Source organism: Nyctibius grandis, chromosome 10, assembly GCF_013368605.1.
Source record: "Nyctibius grandis isolate bNycGra1 chromosome 10, bNycGra1.pri, whole genome shotgun sequence".
Lineage (NCBI taxonomy): Eukaryota > Metazoa > Chordata > Aves > Nyctibiiformes > Nyctibiidae > Nyctibius > Nyctibius grandis.
The window spans coordinates 1,398,352-1,423,488 of record NC_090667.1 but is presented as its reverse complement, the minus strand read 5'-3'; the positions used below and the strand labels follow the sequence as shown (position 1 = coordinate 1,423,488).

The 25,137-nt window shown below is 41.1% G+C and overlaps 1 protein-coding gene across 2 annotated transcripts in view; it reads right to left on the bottom strand.

The window, feature by feature from the left end:
• The window catches only part of AFF4 (ALF transcription elongation factor 4), a 54,630-nt gene that overhangs the window by 25,838 nt on the left and 3,655 nt on the right, over positions 1-25,137 (bottom strand). For both annotated transcript variants that reach the window (XM_068408334.1, XM_068408333.1), the window contains exons 2-5: positions 7,602-7,728; positions 5,436-6,227; positions 4,033-4,077; positions 2,979-3,065 (exon numbers count right to left, since the gene is read on the bottom strand). In XM_068408334.1, the coding sequence (XP_068264435.1) occupies positions 2,979-3,065; positions 4,033-4,077; positions 5,436-6,227; positions 7,602-7,724 (1,047 nt within the window). In that variant the 5' untranslated portion in view covers positions 7,725-7,728. The remainder of the gene's footprint in view (positions 1-2,978; positions 3,066-4,032; positions 4,078-5,435; positions 6,228-7,601; positions 7,729-25,137) is intronic.

The following is a 25,137-nucleotide window of genomic DNA, read 5'->3' as shown; positions in this document are numbered from 1 at the left end:
AGATCTCATTTTTATTTCTCAGAAGAAAGTTTCTGTATTACAGCGGATCAAGGGACCTGACCGCTGGCCTTCTCGGTAACTCCAGCACAGGGCAGATGCTGAACAAACCTGGAGGCAGAATCCACCTCTTCAGAGATGCCTCCAGGTCACTGCACAGGTATGCAGGTACAAAAACTGCCAATGTTCCCATGTTACTTTGAAATGAAAAAAAACTTCCACCCTCTAAGAAACAGCTGGGTTTTTTAATACATTTTACAAACATGCCAATATTTTTGGAGTTTTTGACTGCGAGCCCATGGCTTAAAGAAAGTCACAGAGGATAAAATTACAGTGTTAGGTCATTGGATAATATTTCTTATCAAGGCTCAGGAATCTACATTTTTTTCATAGCATCCATAAAACTTTCCCTGACCTATTTTCATGAAGTTTTATCTTCTGATTCAAAGACTTCCTGTTAATTATTAGATATATTTATAGTAAATGCAGAGAGGCCCTGGTCAGGAGTCTGGGTCCCTTCAAGCTACTCACTATCTACACACAGGGAAAATCATCTTACCTCATCAGTCTTACAAAGAAAATTGACTGCTCCACCAAAGGGAGCTCAATTTTATGTGCACAGGCAAAACATACCAAACTTCTGCACACAAGAGGAACGCTGTGAAACACTGCGGCATGTTACTGCAAACGAATGGAGCACAGTACTAAAGAGAACAAGCCTTCCTCGAACAGTGCTGCTTGATTAAAGCAAACCACTGTTTTGTTTTGGTTTCCGAATTCTCCTCCGGCTCCAGACTGCACAAGCCTGTGGATCACTAACTCACTGGAACTCTGAGAAGATCCTGCTGCCAAGAATGACAGAGCGGAGAAGGCAGAGGAAATTATAGGCTTGGATGCAGAGAGAGAAGTTGACAAAGTTCCATGGCTAAGATGTGCAGCCACAAAATAAAAAAGCTGGCAAAAAGTCAAAAGACTCAGAGCAGCCATAAATGGAATTTTTTGCAAACTGTGTGAAGAAACACAAGCCAGGTCGATAGGTTCAAAAAAACACAACCTACCTTTTTTGTTCAAACCTCAACAAGACCGGGCAATCTTATGAAGTTTCTCTCAGCGTCACAAAGACACATAGATCTCTGTACACCTTTCATCTCAAAGTAAGCCAAATACCAGAGAAACACAGAAACAAGCAGTTCTAGCAACCCCACCATCAAGTGTTCTCAAAAGCATGTGAAGGGAAAACACCTCCCCGAAGGTTCAGGAATAAGTATTCAAAGCAGTGGAATAAGTACCCTTGTGGATGAGGAAAGGCGTGGAATTTCTATAACCTAGGAAATAAACCCTGACTAAAGGTAATATAGGCAAGATTAATATTGATCTAAGTCATCGTTATAACGTTAAGAAACTAGACAACAACATTTGTTTCTAGATACACCTTCAAAAGTAAAGGTGGCAACTGTAGAGTATGTTCTGCATTTTCAGCTCACTGGAGAGAAGCGAGCGAGACACAGTGAGACAGGAACACGCAGCGCAGAGGGTGATGACAACAGGACTGCCCATAGCTCTGGGATATCGAGCCAGTACAAGAACCTGAACCGTTTAACTTCACACCAGTCTGTGGGAGTTTTGTGGCTGCGCACTTACAACATGGGACCTGGGAACTTTGGCCAAAAGAAGGTGATGTCAAAGCACTCACATAAAACAATGGGTTTAGACAGATTACATTAGAGACCTCAGTGAGAAAATCTTCTCAAAATACTTCACTGTTCTGCTTTGGGGAGCAATTTGGATCAAACAGGAAATTGATAGCAGCATGTGGTGCTCTAGAACAGCCGTCTGGTCAGAAAAAGCAGAGTCTTCATTATTAGGAAGGTAACTTTTAAAAGACGAACAGCATAATTGCTTTAATCTGAAGTTATACCAAATTAGGGGTGGAGTACTCCAGTCCATTTCAGAGCTATGTTGAGTCTGGAGAAAAATTATATTGTCAAGTTAAATCTTTTACTGGTATTCAGCACATACAGGAAACAAAACATGAATTCTTGAATGAGTCAGCTATGGCAAGCTGAACCGTACTCACTGAAGTTGCTACCCACAGCTATCTACTCTGCCTATCTCTACCCTGCCTACCCACCAGCTTCCAAGATAGTGCAGATTGCAAAGCTGTATTTCAAGGCAAACGATCACCAGTGCCAATCTGCCTGAAAACCCCGCAGCTGGGGCTGCCAGATCTAGCCTCAGGGGAGGGAACACGCAGCTGAGAGCACGAGAACTCTTTCCTCAGAGGTCTCAAGCAGGTCTCCTAAAAACATGCCCTGTGCTGCCAACAGCAGCAGAGCGACTGATTTCTCTTAGAATTAATAGCTTAAACACTTCAGTAGTTATTAAGTACATGGGAGGTTAGGAAGAGATCTTTCAGAACAAGTGATCTGAAAATTTCTTTAGCAAAACATCCGATTTTAAAACTGTTTTAATTTTTTTTTTTGTAATTGAAAACATAAGATCTAGTAGAACTATTAACAGACTTCAAAGTTATGAGGAAAATTCAGTTTATGCAGAAAAGTACTTTTATATTTCTTAGCATTTACCAGCCAGTCTACATTGCTTTGCTAGATGGAGGTAAACACAACACTTGCTTCTTCACGAAATGGTGCGAAGCATTTCCCTAACAGGGAAAAAGGCTCAATGGCATTTTCAAGCTTCCGAAGTATCCTGAAGAAGGTTTGAGTTTATGAAACAAAAAGTAAAAGGAAAGCTACATTAGACACATCTTTTCAGAGTGCTCTGTGTGTAAACCAGAGAAAAACAACCACATTCTTCATAAGGCTACTGCTAACAAATGTTGTTGTGAAGCAAGATAAAGAGATACAAAGCACTGAAACAAACCCAGAGCTATACAGAACTGAACTTAAGCGTTCCAAAATCCTGATCTTTAAGTGGAGCTACTCTTTTAACAGCATTCACTATTTGACTACAGCACTGACCTTTGTTGGAAAAGGAAATTTTGATGGCTCGGTTTTGCATGGCGTATGAATAGCAGTCAGTGGAGGAGGCCAAGAATGGGTCATCTCCTACAACCAGAACAACAAAGGAAAGCTATTAACAAAATTAAAGCAAAGCTTGCAAGTCACAATTTTGATCCAAAACGTAACCCTGTCCCTCAATTTTCAGTTCATTGTCCACACTTCACCAAGCTTTATATTCAAACCTTAATTTCCCAAATGTGTAACAGATTTTGCACGTAAACCTAAAAAATTATTACCCATGAGAACAGATAGTTAAGACATAGCAAGAAGCAGAAAGGCATAAATCAATAAAATTGGTTGTCCTGAACACAAACTGCAGTAGAAGTCAGAGTCTGATCATTTCAGACTGTGAAGAGCACGTGTAGGATACAGGGGTAGAAAGAAGAATCCTAGAAAGGGAAGCCTATAAAGTCTGGGGGAAAAGGGGAAAATCAAACGCCCAAAGCTGGAAAGAAAGTGCCTTGTATTCTCTCAGAGCATCTCTGAGGACCACAGAGTACTGAAGGTCAGAGCAAATGGTGAGCCCTGGAGATGCTCAAGGGGAATCTGATGATTCTTTTGTGATAGTAGACACAGGACCAGGGATAACATAAGGGGTAAAAAGACTTGAAAAAATAACCTGGGTAAAAGAGAAGGGAAAGTTCTGCTGTGGGGTAGCAAAAAAAATTACTATAATCTAAAAAGATATCGGAATGTAAGGACTATATTTTGGTGGAAGAAATGGGTAATTCTGGTTAGGTTAACAGGGAGGTGGCCTAGAAGAACAGGAATGCAGTGAGGCTATCCAGGAGATGATGTGCACACCCAGCAACGCCCAGTGCCCAGCTCACACACAGCTCTGCTTCCAGTCTGCCCCCATCTACCTGGTTAGGGGAGTAATTGAAGAGCCCTCCTGTAATGACTTGCAGTCAAGTCAATTTAAAAGGCACTAACTGCAAGAGTACTTTCCACCTCCTTAGTAATGTTTGTATTTTCAACAAATAAGTTAGGAACAAAAGCACAGAGAACTTACTTTTAGAATTTCATCCACGCAGCTCACGTCACCAGATGCTGATGCCTACAAATCAAAACTCAAGATTAACATCTCCTAAAGCAAATTTTCCTTAAAAGATCCCAGGGGCCAGAAACAGTTAAAAATAAACTTCAGTCCTTATCAGGGTTCATATGGACTCTATATAGATACAAACAGCACTTGCTAATTCTTTTCAGCAACATTAATTTTAATACCAGATAGATCCATATTTTTACAGTATGAGTCACATCCAGTTATGAAAAGCAAATACATAAGATCTATAAAACTGCCACAATAATCTCTTACTTTTCACCTGACAGTTAAAGTGATCATAGGCAGTTAGTGATATTAAAAATTTCTAGAGAGAGGAAAGAGAATCGGAGCTGTCAGTCATTTCCTGGAAGAAGCCACTGGATAATACCTGAACTCAAATGCATGACCATGAATACACAGCACTAACAAACTGCATTATGAAGTAAAACATGAATCTAGAAACAGCAATAATGATCAAACTATGACTCTTCTGCATCCCTGACTGCTACAAGCAGAAAGGAAGCAAAGCTACTATACAACTCACTGCATCAGCATGAGCACGTCAAGTCTTCATGAATAAGAAAATCACTGATTTTCAAATTTCCTCACCTGTGTCCTGGATCTTATTTTGCTATTTGTTGAAATCCCAGAACAAATGCTTTTCTCTAGCTACCACGATTCAAACAGTTAAACAGGAGATGCAATGACATTTGATTATTAAGAGAGGCACTCTCCTTGTAAGTGAGATGTAGTCAGAGTCTGTGTCTTAATGATTCAGGAATTACCAAACTACTATAGGTTGTTAACCCAGTAGTATTTTGCACCCAGCATACCTGATACGAGTTCTGAACCCTCTTCAATTTGGTGTGCTTTAGGGTTAGCTTATTTTCCCTAGGTGAAGGTATAATAATCACATCTAGTAATTGTTACACACTTCAAAAGAAAACCCGATATATGCAGATAGCATCACTAGTCTAAGACAACATGGCTCCCAGTAATGACAATGTATGTATCTAGCTTGTCAAAATGTTTGTGAATATCCTACTATTTCAGTAACTTCTGATTACAGAAATATGCTATGAAAATGAGCCTCTCTGGGTTAAGTGAACCTTTCTGAACTCCTCACAGCCTTTATTTAATAAAAATCACAGCATCCACATGGAAGAAGCAGAAGGAAAAAATAATTACTTTTGTACATTCCACATGTAAAATACAAGTCTTCAGTTTAAGATGCTTTGCAGAACAAAAAAAACCCCAGTGTTTACTAAAAACTGAATTTTGGTTACAGATATTGGGATTTTAAAGAAGCTGGAAAATCCCAGCCCAAAGGGATTTACATGGAAGAAGCCAGGAATCAGACAGCAACTTACATCTAGTGGTTGAGAAGGTATTTTCAGCTTGGTTAGATGTGCTTTGCTGCTGGGCTTCAGCTCGTTCACGCCGCTGCTGTGAGTCTGACTACTGTAGTGTTCGGAGGATAACTTTGGTTCCATGGATTCCTGACCATCCATCGGCCTTACGTACGCAGTGGGTTTCTGTAACATTGAACTCGACTTGGACATTAGTGAAGGTGGAAAAGACTGATTAGAGTGTTGTCCACTTGAAAACGAGGGTACACGGGAGGGAGAGTCCCAGTTGGCATCAGGATCCCGGGGAGATTTTGAACGTTGATGTTCTTTGCTGTGGTGATCATTGCCATGAGATCTCGAATGGCTGGAGCTCAACGAAGAAACAGCAGATGGTTTTCCAGGGCTGGAAGAACGGGGTTTGGAGTGTTCAGACCCATGCTGGCTTTTTTTGCGGCTGCTGCTGCTACTGTATGAGTCACGGTCGTGCCTCTGGCCACTACTGCTAGTGTTATTGCCACTGCCGCGCTGACTACCATGTCCGCTCTGTAAACCCGAGGACCGTTTCTGAGATTGCGAGGAAGTGCTAGGTGCTGGTCCTACAGGAGTCCATTTGCTGCTCTGATGTGAGCTCGTATTATGTCTCTGATCACCAAAGAAACTTTGGTTTGATTTTTCATCTGGTGCTGATGGTACAGTTGGTTTGGGAATTCCAAAAACCTTTTGTAGCGATCTATCTCCTATAAGCTCCTCCATTTCATCATAATTACCAAGCATGCTCTGAATACGACTAGACAATTTGTCTTCTTTGCTGGTCTGTGAAAATAATTTTAAAAAATAATGCTTAAAAAAATTCACGACTTCACTTTCAGTTAATTGATTTGACAACTACTGCAGGTAATCTACATTTCAGGGCTAAGATCATGGCTAGCACCCATGTCTCTTTCGCCACTGTTTCCAATTCCCAAAGTTCTTAGTTCTTAAAGCAGTAATTTAACCCCCTAAAGCATACAGAAAAGATGTATTTCAGCAGCAGGAACAGTTGAAACACCACTAATCAGTGCTTCAAATAATGCATTGGTGAGCTGGCTGCAAGCTTAAAAATTGTAGATACCTACTGCCACCTTAAAGACTATTTCTCTAATACAGAATGTGTTAGGCCTAAAAATTTTTAATTAACAGCAAAATAAAATCAGCTTAACCTCACCACTGTATGTACTTTTTAATTGGTATTTATACTGGCATAATTCTTGCTGCCAACAAGATTATATATAAGAAAGGGTTCTTTCTTACAGAACCAGTTTGTTTTCCAAATGAGGCCTAGTGTATCATTACCTATGCATCCCAACCAGCTTTTAGCTAACTTCATACGTGGGGGATTTGGTTAGCAAGCACAGTAAAGTGATGGAAGAACAGGAACAAATCAAACACCTCTCAACTTTCCTCCTGCAGGAGGATAGTTTTCAGTCACAATGTTTTACTTCTCGCAAACCAGCTGAAATTGTGATAAGGGAAAGGGTTTGCTTTCCAAGTGACTTTTGAGCTACATAATGAAAATCTTAAATGGTACTTTTTTAGCTCTCCCAGAATTAGGTTTTTTTTTTCCAGTTCTGTTCAGCAAATCAAACCCAGAAGGAAACCTAACACAGGCTTAAAGCTGTACAAGATCATAACAGAGTCAACTCCTTCAAAACAAACTAAAAAAACAGATACAAACAATTGGCATACTACTTAAAGCTGATAATTCTATCTTATCGGGCATTTCAGCATTGAAAATTAACCTCCTATTTAAACACTCTCTTTCTGAACTTACCCAGGTCTGGATTACATTGATTGTAGGCTGGGAAGTTTAGAAACAGGCTAAAGCACTCAAAGCAATTTGGCATGACACAATGGACAGTTTAATTGTTTTGAGTCACTGTAGCAAAAGCAGAAGGAAGCCAAAAAATGTTATGGTTTTATCATTCCTTTTCTCACTCCCTGCAAAGCTCCCTTCGTAAGCATTATAATAAATCTGCTGGTAGAGCTGGTTAGTAACTGGCCATCCTTATTTTCAAGCCCTGCTTAAATACTTGGTTGACATAAGAGCTGTGGATCTAAAAATAATGCAGATAAAAATAAATTTAAAATACAAATTTGCATATGACCTCTGCTATAAAGACTGCGTTTGTAAGAACTGCATAAACTCACAACTTTGTATGGTTCAGCAAAGAGAGGAGAGTTAGGTGGAAAGGCTTCTTCACCCTGTTGAATTTCTTGATTTCGCCTTTCCCTTTCTTTCATACGCAGCACATTCCGGTCTTCACGGTTCATGTTGCTGCAAACAAAACAATAATTTCTGATCACAGAAGGAAAGGAGGAGGGATGCAAACACACACAGTCAGCCCCTGTGCCTGCTCTGCCAAAAGAACGATCTCGGTTAAGAAGCCCCTGCTGACTCTAACTCCTCAAAACTGGAAAGATGTTTGTGCAATTTAAGACACCTCACACCTAGAAGAGCTATAACCCACAATCTACAGCTAGCTTCTCACAGGGAAAGTTTATGCAGTAATAAAAAACTGAAAAAAATCCACAAAGTCCTCAGGCAAGTAACTATTTCAAACCATTTCACCTGCTTGAATCACTTAGCTATTTCAACCCACGCTGTCCACGTCCCATTCATTTCTAAAATACTTTTTCTCCTCCACATCCCCCAAATGTTCTGCAACTTTACTCTCTTATCCCCCCACCCATTCAGAGCCTGACTTCTCCTGTAGATTTGATTTTTGCTGCTGACATACCCTTATTGGTACCCATTCTCCAACCTATTCTAACCTCAAGCTTTGATGCTGTTTCCAGGTCTCCCTTCCTCCCTGACTCCCAAAAGACATTTCTACTCAAAGCAGTAATTTCAGCGCGGTTCTGGCAATATCACACCTTTTTGCCTTAGACCATACAGTGTTCTCCTACCACAAAAATGCAGATTAAAAACCTGCCAATCTCCCCTTTTACAAGTTTTACTTTGCAGTTTGGTCTGGCTGCTTGAGTTAACAGAAATACATCAAGTTGTTGCAACACACAAAAAAAAAAGTTGGAAAAGATTCCCTTTGAGCTTGATAAAGCATTGGGACTTAAAGGAGTAAATAAGATTATAACCAAGATAGTACTAACTCTTTCAACATGTGCTATACTTCATATCAAGAGATTCATAAATGTGCCTTACTGATCTGCAAAAATTATGGTAGGTGCTCCCAGGAAAGAAACAGATGTTCTTCCACATAATTTGCAGTCTAAAATGAAAATGTTGTCTGCTTAGAAAACCATTATTCTATGTTTTTAGACAGCTGTCTCACTTTTTTTTTTTTTTTAAAATAACATTTGCTACAGCCTTACTTTGAAAGATATGCAAAACCAGAATGTTTTCCATTCTAAACAAGAAGACTTTAACCTATCACTCAGTTTTTAAAATATTAGTCTTTTCACCTTAATAACATTTAGTAATTTCTTACTCATTTGGCTTTATTTTGTCTACTATTCTGAACATACCAAAATATAAGAGGATGCTAAAACCAGAATAAACCCACAGAGCACATTTAAATCTTTGACAGTTTTTAAGGCAACAGGTTTGTTGTATTTCCCTGCGTGGTAAACATAAGCATTGTAAACAAGGTAGAAGTTTTAGCATAATCCAACTCAATGCTGGTATAATAATGCAATAACTTTTAAATTATATGTGAAAAGTAACTTTTTCTCCAGTTATCCTGTAATCAGCTGAACTCGTGTAACTGCAAGCGAACGTCAAGGCTGCCTCCTGAGAGAGGGACCAGTACACCAGAACACGACAAGCAAATCACCTGGGTCATTCTGACACTTAACAGCAAACTTGTTTTATAAGTTTGAGGCTTAAAAAGCTTATTCTTCAGACTGCAGCCCCACTTCTTATACATGTAGGATTTAAACAGAGACAAATATCAGATATAACTACAGATACTGATCGCTTAAAGCCAACTGGAGCAGTTTGAATCTACGGCATTTTACTATTAAAGGCAAAATGTGAAGCAAGGAATAGGAGTACCCTATCTCCGAGTAGTTCGTTCACATCAGTACACGAAGATTGTGAATTATATACAGCTACACATTTAGAAGATTATAACCTTAACTAAGAATTTTACATCTATGTTTTACAAATAGAGGGTTAAATACTAACAAAGACCTTTACTATTTTTTACAGAGACAAGTATCTTTCAAAATTGTATCAACATTTATCAACTATAACTCTTGGGACTGAGGAAAAAAACAACATTTGTACCAACACTGTCACATGAAAGAAACATTATAGCAAAGATCCACTTGAGATCAGAGTTGGAGCAAAAACAGAGCTGATCTGGCTATACCTGCCAGGTCAGTGTAAAATTACTCATCAGAAATATACCAGCTAATCACACTTTTTACTGCTTCTCCCCAGACTTCTGTAGTATAGCAAACGATAAATATCTTCACAGCTAGTCATTCTCACTGTATGGGGATTGGGTTTAGGGGTTTTTTTAATTCTTTTAAATTTTTTATTGAGTCAATAGTTTGAATGCAATTCAAGTTAGACTTGTTTGTAGTTAATCACAGAATCACAGAATCACAGAATGTTAGGGATTGGAAGGGACCTCGAAAGATCATCTAGTCCAATCCCCTGCCGGGGCAGGATTGCCTAGACCATATCACACAGGAACGCGTCCAGGCGGGTTTTGAATGTCTCCAGAGAAGGAGACTCCACAACCTCTCTGGGCAGCCTGTTCCAGTGTTCAGTCACCCTTACAGTAAAGAAGTTTTTCCTCAAATTTAAGTGGAACCTCCTGTGCTCCAGCTTGCACCCATTGCCCCTTGTCCTGTCAAGGGATGTCACTGAGAAGAGCCTGGCTCCATCCTCATGACACTTGCCCTTTACATATTTATAAACATTAATGAGGTCACCCCTCAGTCTCCTCTTCTCTAAGCTAAAGAGACCCAGCTCCCTCAGCCTCTCCTCATAAGGGAGATGTTCCACCCCCTTAATCATCTTCGTGGCTCTGCGCTGGCTGGCTCTGATCTTCTAAATCTCTACACAGAGATATTTTGAGTGCCTAAAATGTGTACTAAGCTCTTAAAATCACACTAGCATTAAATGTGTAAATAAATGAAGTTAGTGGGGCTTCCTTTACTCTGTACTTCAGACTACTTCCCAGTCAAATTTGTATCTTCCACAGCCGTGAAACATAACAGAAGATAAATCTGCCTGTGTTCAGGAAACGTAAGCAGTAGAGGCACTTTGAAAAGCAGAAGACTAAGGCATGCCTACCTCACCAACATTGCCAGCAATTAACTTCAGCATAAAGGAGATTTCAAAACTAAGCTTTCAGACCACTTGTAATTATAACACACCTTTAAAATCCACTATCTAAAATTCACTGCTGTGATCAAAGTTATGTACTATTTGCTGGTGCTCAGTTTTTTTGGCCAGGTCAGAGCAGACACCAGCCCCATCTCACGCCAGCATGAGAAGCCCCGTTCTCTCCCAGTTTCGATGCTGACTGGTGGGAATGAGCTCTGCCCCGTCGCTGCTCTCACCACTGCTGCAGAGTCAGAGCTGCAGAGGCAGAACGGCTTCTCCCTCGCCCACATCCACACCCATATCCCAGATTTAAACCTTATCCCACAAGATGAAAGAGCTCGGAGCAGCCGAGCTCCTGCCACCCCTACCCCACCCTCTGGGCAAGAGGACAGCATCTCTGCTCCTGCCTCCCTGCGCACTGGGCCTGGAAGTGGAAGATGAAGAACTTGTTGACTTGTACCTGCTGCTATCAAGAGGATCCTGCTATAGTTTCCCTTTCCCTCTTCCCGGAAGGCCTGAGCGAAAAGTGTGAACTCCTAGGAAGAATAGAGCCAGGCTAAGGGAGACCAAACTAATGCCCCCACAGCAAGGACCAAAGTCACCTTAATTTCCACATCTGGAGAAAGCAAAGTTCAAAAATTAAAAGAAATTCGAAAACAGGCCTAAAGCACAGCGTAGTATTTCCGTTTTTAGAAAGTCTAACTCTATATGGTGTGAGTCATTATTCGTGCACAGTCAGCCACGCTTTACTCTGCACAGTCCGTTTACTACGCGATTTCACTACACAACTGACTCTGTTCAAATCTCATGTCTCTTCTCCTGCTCAATATGAAGAGTTAAAAGGAAGAAGGAAATTCAGCAGGAAGTTCACAGAAACTTCTGATACAGAAGTCACTTGTGCATTTCCTCACCCACTGTTACCTGCTGATCTGGACGTACTGAGCACACAAACTAGTTGAGCATCACTCGAATCACCCATACCAGAACCACAATTTTCATTTCTCTTTCCAACATCTTACTAAATCCTGTTTGGTATTTCTGATTTCCTTAATCCTGAAAGGGCATGGCTTTGGCTAGAGTTCACTCAAGCAATCATCATCTTGGACTTTATAACTCGCGTTATGAAACCGCAGCGCTGCTGCGGCCCTGCCCACCTGCCGCAGCCTTCTCCCACTCCCTCCGCTCTGGGCAGGGGACAATTCCCAGCCATGGGACTTTTGGACCACATTTTCAGTTTAAAAAAAAAACCCCAACACACCCACATTGCTTTAGTTTTACTGGCAATGCTGCTAAAGGGAAGAGGACCATGGCCAACCCCCGGGTACAGGCATAGGACTAACAGCCTACTTCTCACCCCTCCCGAACCACATCAGGCATCCCAGAGCCTGTCCTTGCCCAAGTTCACCAGCATCGCTCCACCTTCCCAGTCACTGCAAGGCAAAACCATCAAAGGTGAAGGTCTGCCCGAGGAACCCCCCACATGTAGCCCGTCAAAAAGCCATCCAAAACCACCCCTTTACAACCAGACATCTTCAAAGCATGTTTACAACACCTTGGCTTCCTTCAAGACACGCTCATTTAAATCAAGGGCTTTTTTCTATCTGAATTGGTTTCATAAGCAAGAGAAATCAAACACTTCATTTATCCAGTGCTGGTTAATAGACTGTGATGAAACACAAATTTTATTTGACAACATTTGGCCATGAACGATAAACAGTCTTCAGAGAGCACACACAGTACCTAGCGCTTCGTGCAGGGCACACCCAGCTGCGGGAAGCACAGACAACTCACACTAATTCTCTTTTTTTTTTTTTTAAAAAAAAAAAAGGAGGAAAAAGCAAGCTGGAAATCCTAACTGTAATAAGGAATTACACGTTTTCAGACGGCATTTAAAAATACCAGAAACTGCCTTAATGCTGCATCCAACTCCCTCCCATAAATATTTGTTACTTATTTTAAATATTTTTCTTACTTGTACCATGAATAGCAAGGAGCATCTAAGGAGTTGGCATTGCATGCTTCTCCCAGCTTGTGTGTTGAGTATGACATCGCTGCTAATCCTGTCACTAAAATCACGTACACAATCCTAAAATGCTACTCTGTCAGCTTTTAATACAAATGCATTCATATAAAAGAGCTGTCGAAAAAGGGAAAAATTAAAAAATAACTGCCCCACAATAACAAAATTAACAAAACCCCACCAACACACAGAACTTGAACATGATCTGGTGTCACCAAGATCTATTTAATACTTATCACATAAAAGTGAATGTGTCGTCTTAACTTCCAGCTTTCTGTTATGGTAAAGAAAAAAAAAATGCAGAAAAAAATAAAACATTTCCTACTAAAATGTTACAGCTTTGCACAAAAAGGTACAAAGAGTACGCTTCTGCAGGTAAAGTGTAAAGAATAATCACAATGTTGCCAATACAGAAGCCCTAAATCATCAACATCATCTTCACAGAGTTTTACTACATCAAAATAAGGAACAAAACTAAGACCAAGAGTTCACAGAGAATTCAAATAATATTTATATGTGTCAAGAAACAGGAAAAAACAACTTTTCAGAAGGACAAAGTGTTCTGGTTTATTTCTCTCCCTCGCACCTTCTGACACGCAGTTTTCCCCCAGCTCTGGTGAATCCCGCAGGGCTGGTCTGTGCCGAGGGAGGGTGTTTAGTCTGGGGTGGCTCCAGCTGCAAACAGCATCTGCTCCACCAAAGGAAGGGTGGTTCTACCAGCAGTACTCAACTCTAACTCAGCATCAGCCAACTTGCTGTTAGGCATGCTCACACTGCAAGACTGCATATGTGAACGTAAAGCTTGAGCCATAATCTCCTTTAGGTGTTCTGATGAGAACGAACTCTTACACAGCTCCAGCTCTTGAAGAGAGCTACGCCTCTTGCCACGGTTCCATTAGAAGGTCTGAGCTATTGGTAATACAACACAAATACAAACCAGTGATTCACCATTAACATAAATGTTTCTCCTTTCTATAATATAAACATAAATGTTTCTATCCCACCCTTAATGTCATGGATTCCTTCTGCACATTCAACAGGGAGATCATCAAGTACTGTAAAAGCTGGACGTGGACACCTTTGTGATCTCCAGAGGTCCCTTCCAACCCTTAACCATTCTGTGATTCTGTGTGATTCTGTATTGTGAGGGTGGGAGAACTTTAAAAAAATAAATAAATTTTAAAAGTGCGTTGGCCTGGGTCAGGTTAATGTTTGATGAGAACTACCAGGGAGGGCAGAGCTAGCAGTTTGCTGGAGGCACTTCTCCTTCCTACTCAGCTCCGAAACCCCGCAGAAATCCCCAAGAAAGCACTATACGCCTGGGCTTGCTGCTGCTTCTCAGACTAATGAGCACAAATCCTTCATCACTATTAGCTGAGAAAAAATTCACAGTACTTTTTGTAAGAGCACATTGCTAATTCCAGTGTCTCAGTCAAGTGACGATGCAAGTAACTGCATCCTGCTTTTTAGGTTTATCTGCCAGATCCCCTCCTTCATTCCCCAAAGCCCTGTCGGGTTACCCAAGCATCAGCCAGCCACCACCTTCTACCCGAGAAGCCACCAGACCACAATGAGGGATTCAGGAATTATGGTCATGATGTGCAACTCAACACTACCTACTGAAAAAGGACTTGGGGATCCTTCAGGACTAAAGAGGCTCTGTAAGTGTAACGTCTCACTGAACAAGCTCAGGTGAGAAATGCGTGTATTATTCATCATACACGAGACGCAGCACACAGAAGCAAGGACTGCGTCTTGACTGAGGTAAAAGTTAACACCCAGTAACTGGATTTTAGAAGCCAAATTGAAGAGGAAACGTCTAACTCCAGCTGCAATACAGCTCATTTAAAACCAAGTTTTAAGTCCATTTCTAAAACATGCTACTACAATAGCTTAACATTGTTTACATCTAGGAAGAATTTGCAAGACTGGTTTGATGTCATTTACTCAAGGCGTCTTCACAGACCCAAAACTCCCCGTTCTTTAAAATGTCATATTTTTGTGCAAAAGTATTACAGGGTAGTGGAAACGTCCGTTCCCCCCGCCTATTAACCTTACACAGGCATCAGTTGTATTTTGTGCCACTATCCAGGATGATACAGCCAGGATTGCAGATCATTCTTGGTTCAGCACAGAAAACCATGAACAGACCACACTGCACCACCCAGCCTGTTCTGCACGGCTGGCAGCTCCCACCCAAAGTAGTCCCTGTCTCCTCCAAAAACAAGCAGACCTGAGGCTATCCGCTCTGCCTATTCTTCTTTTTTCTATCCCTTTTATGGACAGGAAGAGGCAACAGCTGCCTGGCTCTCAGAAGCAAAGTTCCCAGCTCTTTTTCTTCGTAGACAGCAGAGCTGCTCCCAGGACATCAGCTTCAGTCCCTCCTTTTCGTCCTGTCTCTTCCGAAACGGTACAGGAACAGGGACGTGTAGGAAGCGACAGCACAACTCCCTGCTCTCTCCTCCTCTCTCGGTGGATGCAAACAGCAGAGAAAGGTTCATTCCTCCATCGACTGTCCCTCTGTGTGCCACAAAGCAAAGGCACAGATCCCACAGAGGAACGACCCAACAGTGGCGTAAATGACTCTCAAAGGAAAAGAATATCTCTAAGATTGAACGCTGTGATACAACAAAGCCATAATCTACTGAAATTGTCATTTTCTGCACCTACTACAAGGCCAAGTCAGGTAAGACAGAGGAGTGTCAATGTACTCTTGTTATCAACAACCAAGTCTGACCCAGAAGAAGGAAGTTAAAGCTCATTTCTGCTGCCAAGCGAAGCAGAATTTCAACGTTGCCTTCCCAAGTTTTTGCATTTCTATTTGCTTCATCTCGCAATACCAAAACTACTTTCAGGGATATGAGGCTTTCTTACCCGAGGCAAAGATACTCTTTAACACCACCTGAAGCTCAAGCCCAGACGTCCCACAGTTCAGAAGATGACAAAACCAAAAGCACTACAGCGAACTGAACTCAGAGCTCTGCCATCCACTGGGAACACAAGTTTGTTCCTCACGCAACTCTCAGCTCAGCAAACTTCAGGCCAGCTCAATCACACACTCAGATGATGACATTCTCCTCATCCTTTCAATTCTCCACCGCTGGTAGATTCTATAATTTGCACAGTGCAAAGATGGAGCACCATGAACCCCAAATTTTTACATGCAATCTTTTTTCATGTCCACACAGGCTAACCCAAGCATATTCTAGTAGTGTTTCCCAACAATACTCTGCAGTTTAATTGGGCAAAAGCTTAATAACCCTATTCCTGTGCCTACATGTTCTTCTGTCTAAACTCTGAAGCCAAGACAATTGGTGTTTAAAATTTATTAAGCAATAGTTATTCAGACATCCAACACTAATCTGGCTATTATAGTTCTGACTTCCTCACATTAATTTACTTTCATAAAAGGCATCATTACATTTGAGTGTTATGAACTCTACAGCATTAGGATTAAGAACGGATTAACTTCACAGAAATTCTCTGGTAAATATGCTCTGTGTAAGATTTGAAATGGTAGACAACGTTTTAATAAGGTGTCATCTAAACTAAAAGGGTGAAAAGGCAAAAGGGAAAAATCCCATTCATTTCAAGGTTCACAACCTTCTCCCATCTTAACAGAACTACAGAAAAAGCAAGGAGAGAAAAAGCTCATCACATGCATTACCCAGGTTTAACTGCCATTTCCTCCAGCCTCACTGGAAGATCATCTGTCTGCACTGTCGCACAAGACGTTTATCTCGGACTTCTATCGTAACCAAGGTTCACGCATTCTGCTGCATAACATACTAACATGAACACCAGGCTTTGAGATAATAAATTCTGCCACTGTATAAACCACTTAGGCCTTTTGTAACTGCTCGCAGGAGTAAGGTCTCTTCCACATGACAACACTGATAGAATCTCCGCCTCTTCCCCCTGCTCTTTCAAGCACAGCTTATTTTCTAAACACAACTTTTATTTGATGCATCTTCACAACACAAGTGTCCGTAATAAAATGTTTTCAGGCTATTAATACATCCTGTGCCCAGCTCTACTTGGTACTTAAAGCAAAAGGCAATTTTTTAAATTTGAGAGTGTAGTACAGGTGTGGTCCCGCGTCCCCGGGCAGACGCCCAGAGCAGCTCCCACCCCGTGTCGTGCTCCTGCCCTGCGCCGCTCTCCTGGTTGTGCCGACACGGCCATTTATTGGAGCTGGTTACGGTGAATTAGGGCAATCTGTGCAGGTTCAACATAGGTATTTTCGGGGCAGGGTTGTTTTTAAACACAGATAAGTTTGAATGCTCCATGGCCCCCAAAACTGTCATATCGGCATTAGAGAGCAGGAGTAAGCAACCTGTTTAAAACAAAGCAACAGCAAAAAACCTAACAAACAAACAAAAAACCACCAAAATCCACAAAAGTCTCATTAAATTACTGCCTATGTTTTTTGCATCGTGGTGTCATGGGTGGGCTTTGTCTGCCACAGCTGACAAGCAGCGTGGTTATGACTGATGAAACGAGCAGAAGGATGCTGGGGAGCGTGTCGGCAGACGAGCCGGCGCTAAGGAACTTCCCCATGTTGTGATTTCACTCTCTTCAGAAACACGGGAAAACACTCGAGGTACGCTACAGATCGACTGAGCAGCACAAAGTGAATTACGTTTCCAGGCTGTTCCCAGAACAACCAAAGGGGGTGAAGGGGAAGCACCAAAAAGCCAGCTGAGTTCACGCAGGTCGGCATGTAAATATTTCTTCAGAAGTGATGACGTGAACTCACACGGCACCAGTGGTCCCCGTCAGCAGTTATGGTATTTCCAGGATTGCTTTGCATTTGGAAAACTGGAAAAGTTCACAGACTTCTTAAAATCCACAATTTTGAGTACCAGAAAAAAGAATTTTAACTCCTATTCCCAGTTTTCCACCCTAACTTGTATGCAAAATGTTTACCAAATTCATCACAATTTGCTACCTGTCTAAAAACTGCTATTAATGACTGACATGAGAGCTCTGAGACCTGGGATACTTTCTGATAGCTTAAAACTTTCTTTTTAAATTTAAGTACACTGAAGATTGAGAGCACACATTAGTTAAACTCTGGAAAAACCCACTAGGGAAGAGGAGTATTTAAGATTTGCAGACCAAGCAAAAAAAAATTTGAAGCGAGAGGAAGGGACCAGAACTATCTACAGAGGTAAGCTGAAATTCAGCAGGAAAGCCACAGCTTTGATGTGCAGTGCTTCCAAACAAACAGTAGCTTAAAAAGTTGCAAAGTTTTAACCTTTCAGCCTCCCTATTAAATGCCACACGTATTTTATAATGCCTGTAAGCAGGCTGAGAAAAACATTAAAATTTCAGCAGCCACTGAGTATCAAGACATTTAGCATAGTATCAATTACTTCAGGAAAACAGTTAATAGATGTTAATTTAGCTATACAAACCCTTTTAATAAATGACATTACCTTTTTTTTCCCTCCCCGAATGACATTAAGCTGGGTTTTTTTTCCCCCCAAAGTTCTTACAGCTTTTTCTCACTTTTCTGGATGTGGCCTTAAAACAAAAGTCATGCTGCTCACAGGTCTATCAGATTTAAGCACCAAAAAGAGACTGAGCCACCAAGGACAGCCCGGACAGAAGACGCCTCGCGCTGCTCCCTGTCCCCAGGGATCCCGTGTCCCAGGCAGGGCAGCCAGGAACCAGCCGGTGCCTTCACGGTCGTGCCACAACCCGCCCTCATCCCAGGACCGCGCAGTTCCACCAGAGATCTGATAATTACGAACAATAATAACTACAAAGCATCTTCCACAGAAGATACGTGACAGTGTTTGGTCTACCCAGACCAAAACCTGAACTCCTCCATGTGATAAAGCAGCACAGGCGCTGCGCAGGCCGGGTTTGAGCTGCTCTTCCAAACGTATTTTTAACTAGAAGTTAAAAGACTTGACAGACATGAAAATGCAAATCATAGAATCATAATAACATATATAATTCGACGTCAGTGGACCCAATGAATCTTGCCGTTAAAGTTAAGCTTTTTCTCGTATGAAGTTAAAGAAACACACAAGGACCTTGCAAAAGTCTTGTCAAAATTCAGCTGAATTTCAAAACACTTAATGCAACAGGTCGGTTCATACACAGACTTCCAGCATGTCAGTTTGTTAAAAAGCTTGAGCCTGATAATGTCTCTGTTAACAGATAAAACTGCCTTCAACTGCTACAGAAGTTACATGGCAAGAAATGTTTCTCATTGCTAAAGCTTCCAGGGATATGGTGGATAAACCAGCTTCAATTAAAAACAACTTTCGTTGCCTTTCTGAGGCACCTGGCACGGACAGCAACTCCTCATTGTTGGCTGAATTAACTGAAATCTATTAAGTACAAGGTAAGATTAATTTTTTTAAGGTATGATTCACTATTTACTTACACATGACAATTTAAAAAATATTAAGTTTATAATGGATTAAAATAAATTGTATAAATACAAAGTACACTCCTGCTAGCAAGAGATCACCCCATTATACCAGCCAATGAGACCCAAATTTTGTACTCAAGCAGAAACCAAGATCAAACCACACCCATTCCTGACCATCTTTAGTTTTTGAGGCTGTCAGTAAATCATGACTGGATGTATTTTAACACACCTCCCTGCCCGTGCCACCCCGCACACTGCGCTGCTCCTCTGCAAACGGCACCCAAAAAACCCCCAACAAACAAAAAAATCAACACAAGCTATTTGGGCCAATTAGGTGCGTGAAGAGGACAGCGTGAAAACATCTTTACATGTCAATTCAGCATGGATCTTGCTTCACGTGGCCATAAAAGAATGCAACTTTTTTCTTAAAAAAGAGGAAATTGAGAAAAATGAAGAAAGAAAAGTCCTTTTTTAGGAGGTTATTAGTGATTAACAAATTTAAGCTGAAGACTACTTGTTAAAACTCCCTCCCAGCAAAACATATTTCTGGTAATTACTGGCTAAGAATGTGTTACAGCACGAACTACTTACTTGTTTTTTTTTTTCCTCATTAAATAGAACTGGTGCAGATATTTCAGAAGTAATCATTGCTCCAGGAAAAACCTTTTCACCCTTTATCTTTTAAAGGCTATCTACACCAAGTTTTCACTGCGTTAGATCAACATTTTAATATGATATTTTATCCTATCGGCATCATAAGGACAAAACTAAACACAGGGGTTCCAAAACTCCACCAGTGGGTTTAAAACAGGTCACGAGGAGGTTCCCTGCCCACCACCAGTGTGGATCGCAGGAGCCACACACCAGCACGAGTCCCTGACATCCAAACCACACGCGAACTGGAAGGTTTAATGGTAAATCTCAAACACACAACAGAAAACCCCATCACCACTGGCCCCCCACCCACCCAAATATACAAAAACCTCCTCAAAACACACAAACAAAACCACTGGCAAGCTTTTTTCCATACAAGACCACCCAGTACATCAGCAAAAAGACGCAAGATAGGAAAAACATCAGTCCACTTTATCTCATCTTGGCCAAGCTTTATGCTTCAAGGCCCTTGAAGTTACAAGAATAAAATAATATTAAGACAACTTTGTGAAATCAAGCATTTTTCAATCACAGCAACTTCCATTAGGTTACTGTTCTTGTTTATACCAAAACACAGCAGAACTTGCTAAATTAAATTTACGTGTTCCTCCATTAAGTCCTTTTAATCCATTTCTCCATATTCAATTTTTCTGAAATTTTCATCTTAATGGCTCAATTTTTCAGCTCTGGATTTTGACCAAGCAATTTTCAAATTCTCTTTAAATAAGGAAATGCTTATGCTAATAGTAATGCAACACTGGAAAATGAGATTGGCACATTTCTGATTTTTTTTTTCCAGAAACTCTGGTTACTCCTCTGCCCACAAAATACGTAACATCACACAAAAACTAAATTCCCATTTTGATGTGGCTTTTTTTGGTTTGACTTTCCCCTCCCCTATAGGAAAAATACTCCCTTTAGATGCTCTGCAGCCAAACTATACAAAGAGAATTGTGGACTCTTATCTCCTCATCCTACTCACTCTAATGATTTGTGCACATCAAAGCCTAATTAAAACCATTTAAGCATTTCTATCGCTGAAATCTCTTTAACGTCTTTTGGAAATGAAATTAAATGCATAAATAAAAAAAAATACATGTGAATGTACAAAGGTGTAACATTATGATCAGCTATTGAGCTTTTATAGCAATGCTAGCGTAGATGATGACATACATGGGAGTGCACGTCCAGTATTTTGAAGCATAATTTATATAAAAATGTCGCAGACGAACAATATAAATATTAAATATTCATTTAAAAACAGACATTTCTGACTGTTCTGCACAGCCCCAAGGCACAAGAGGAGAAAAGCAGCGAACCCAAGCGCCTCCTCGGGTAAATAAAGCTATCACGACTCGTTTCCAGATTTTCTGATGCTGGCAGACCAGTTACACTAACATTGCCTTTTATGGCTCCCGGGTGGTTGGACATTTATCTATGAGTACGTGCCTATCTATGGGTAGGTGCCTACTACCTCGGTATCTACACACCACACGCAGCTAGAAGAGCAACAAAACATCTGCTCTGTTCTCCTCGTATTTATTGGGGTTCTGTGTTTGAAACACACTCCCATTTCTCACATCACCGATCACAGATCGCGATCCAGCTCTCGGAGTAAAGATGCAGATGTACCTGCTACACCCCAACGAAAAAGCAGGAAGGAGAGAGTGTGATGGGAATGAGTGGTGGGAAATTTCAGCAGGAGCCAGAACTGCTGAGGAAAGTATCTAACAGGGAGCGATTTACCTTGGTGAAACCTTAGAATCTGAGCTAAGGACAAGTTTAAATAATTTTTCCTGTCTGAAGAGTACTTTTGAACCAGTCACTGGCTAGAAACACTACTTTCCCGATGTTTGGTTCTAAAAATTAAACACATTATAATTTTTTTCCTTAAAATTTGAAAATATATGTAAATAAAATGATCTATGATCCAGCTATAGTGAGATACCAAGCACTCACCTCCGTTTCCACGAGACTACAAAGTCACAGCACACCAAAATCTTGCTGCCTTCTCATTTTAACACCTTACACAGTAGAAGTCACAGTGTTTTAGAAGCACTAAATTTAGGGATCCACTTTGGTATGACACATTCTCCGACACTGTTCCCAACCCAAGGGAGCTACTCCCAGGAGCTTCAGGAGGGGCACACACCTTCCGCCCCTCCAAGATAAGCCACTACACTTAAGAGCTGCGGAGTTCTGCATCCAGACCAACAGACACGCATCCTAAAGCTACTCTTGGAAACTGCAGACAATGGGGGAAACATCAATCCCTTGCAGGAAAATAAACACAGTGCTAACACGGAAGAGAACTGCACCATTATTCTGACCCGCTGTTTACTACGTCCAGTCTTTATGCTCCCAGTGTAGTACTGGGAATAAATAGCAAGAGATTGCAGTGAGGCTGCAGGAGCACACCCATCCACGGGGAGAGATGGGGAATGATAAAAGAGTCTGTCCTGAAAAACGTGATCATTACAGGATTACAATATTAGTAAAAGTACACTCTATATTTAATTATAACACACAGAAAGCAACACATTCAAGTAAATTACAATATTATAACATGAATAAAAACTAAGATGAACTGTAATAAAGAGAGATCGATAAAGGGGGCTATGAGCTGTCCAGTGAGGTATTGCTGGCACTGGGCGCCATAGCCCAGTAGAAAAAAGTGCAGAAAAACTTTTCTTAATGAGTTGTTAACAGAAGAAAATTAGTTCAAAACTTCAGGGCAAGAACTTCTCTTATTCAATGTTTGTACAGTACTGAGCACAAGGAGATATTTTCTTTTCTTTTTCCCCTGTTGGTACCTGGTGCTACTGCCAGCTAATAAACCAGGTTTTACATTCATCAGCAAGAATTAATGAATCAAGTAAGAACAAGAGACACGACAACTTGAAGAACTACAGCCTAATGCACTTGGGGAAAAAAAAGAGGTTTGAAACACAAAGTCAGAGAAAGAAACTTGGAAAGCAGGAAGAATTTGAGAGCCTGGGGAGATGGCAGACACCAAATTAGACACGAGTGCACGAGGCAAACAATATCACAGCTACGGGGAAAAGGGAATTTTGGACGGCACGTACGAAGCTGGCACAGCACCAGGGAAGGAAGCAAGCCGTGCCTCGCTGCAGCTATGTGCTGTGCTCGGCACCTCTACAGAAGTCAGGGACAACATCAGACTTTTATTTCAGAGAGCACCGATGCAATTATTCAATATGGGAAACCTTAATTCAACAGGAATGTGTACATCTAGTTCAAGTATCTAAAAAGAGAATAAATCTGGATTCCCATAAGAGAAAACTACACAGTAAGAGAACAGCACTACTTGAAAAATTCAGGCTGACTAAACTTAGGAGAAAAGCTTTATGACAGGAAGGAGCACGAGCCTGTGCAGTTATATTTCCTAAGCAGTGACAGAACCTCTATCATTTCACAAGCTGGAGAGCATCTTGTTAGTCATCAGTAACTGCAGAGAAGGAACAATCCTGCAAGTGAAGAATAATTGCCAGATAAGTTCTTTCATCTTTAGTTTTGCAATTCTATGAACCTGAATTCTTATTTTCTTATTTTAATACAGTTAGCAATGTATTTTACACCCATCTAACCCTCCTCTATCTAAATGTAATCTGTTAAAGCTTCCTGACTCATTTCCAGACAGTCCCTCTTCATCCTACAGCCTCTCCATCTCCCCACAACTCGGGGCGTTCTCACTCCTTAGCAAAGATGACATCAACATCGCTTCTTTCTTAACACAAACTCCAAGACAGATGTTAAAATTGAATGACAAGACAGGTGGACTCAAGTTTAGTTATTTCTTAGCCTCTGCTGAAGGTAACTGTGAGACTATAGTAACACGAGAGAAAGGAAACACGCCTGTAGAACAAACCACGTGTGAGTAACAATCTGAAATACTGTGGGTGAGAACAATTACTGCAGCAGAAGAGAAACCCCAAAGTCACTAAAATCTCAAGACTTCTCTCATCCTCAGACAGGCAGACCCCAAATATGGCACTGTGCGACTAACTTTCCTCCCTGCTCTGCACACACATTGCTCCTGGTAGAGGCGGCCTCCTGAAAGATGCTCGTACTCTTTCCACATGCCCAACAAGGGCAAAACCTATAGGACAGGTGTTGATTTCAGGTCTCAGCTCTCAAGATTCAGCCTCAGACACAGGTATCGCTGGTTAATATTTCTACTCTCAACATCGTAGATTTCTGTTGAGCTGGAGCAAAGAGTAAGAGCAGTAATGACTAAAAAACTCACAAGTCGAGGATGAGGAGGAAGGAAAGGAAAGGAGGGATCAGAAGCAGATATGAGCATTTACAGCAACTCTCATAAGCGCTGAATATATGGGTGGGGGGACAGCAGTTTCACCCTCACTTGGTCACAGAGTCCCCTGTCTGCCTCAAAAGGTGCTGTGAGCTGCTCTCTGTCAGTAACACACAGGACACACACGTCTTTAGTCCCATCCGACATCCAGGACCAACCACAGTGGAAAACAAAGTGCAGCAGAACATCCCTGCCAGCAGCTGCGAGCTAGAAAGGAAGAAGGAACTAGCGCACACGTGCCAACTTATTATCTCCCAACTGTAAAGTCAGGACAGATATCGGCTGCAACTGTTTATCTACAGAACCTGAAGCACCCAAAACGCGTGGCTTTTGCAGATAAAAATACGTGGCACCTTCTCATTACATATTGGGGTCATAACCATGCAAAAGCATCCGTACATTCCAGCTTACTAAAAAGACAACCTGGAAATCCAAGTATTATTTCACTGAAGTTTTATCATGTTTTATCAAGTTCAGATCATTATAACCGGAAAGAATGCAAACCACACAAATATGAACTAGTTTTTTTTGGTTGCTGTGTGCCTTCTAGCACAAAAAACTACCCCAGGGCTCAGTCTCGCTCTCTCAATGTTTGACACATAGGAGAAAAGTCATAAAATGAGAAGTGCAGAGATGTTTAAAGGAAATATTAGGGACCTGAAACCATTTTTGAGACTAGAGTTGAAATTTACTTGAAGTTTTCTTTCATGACTGTTAAAACTGTTCCACAGAGGAGAGCCTGCTCTTGCACAAAGCTGCAAATACATTGTAGAGCAGTTAGGAAATCATAAAAATTAACATTGATACATTAATAAAGCCAAGATATTAATAATGCTAGAGGGTAAAATTTTGTTATTGACCAACATGAACTGCACAATCACCATCACGAGCCGTTGTATAACTCCAGTAAAATGCCCACACACAGTACCTAAGTGACTAAGACTGTATATATCACGCCTTGCTGAGGCAGACGACACAACAGCAGCG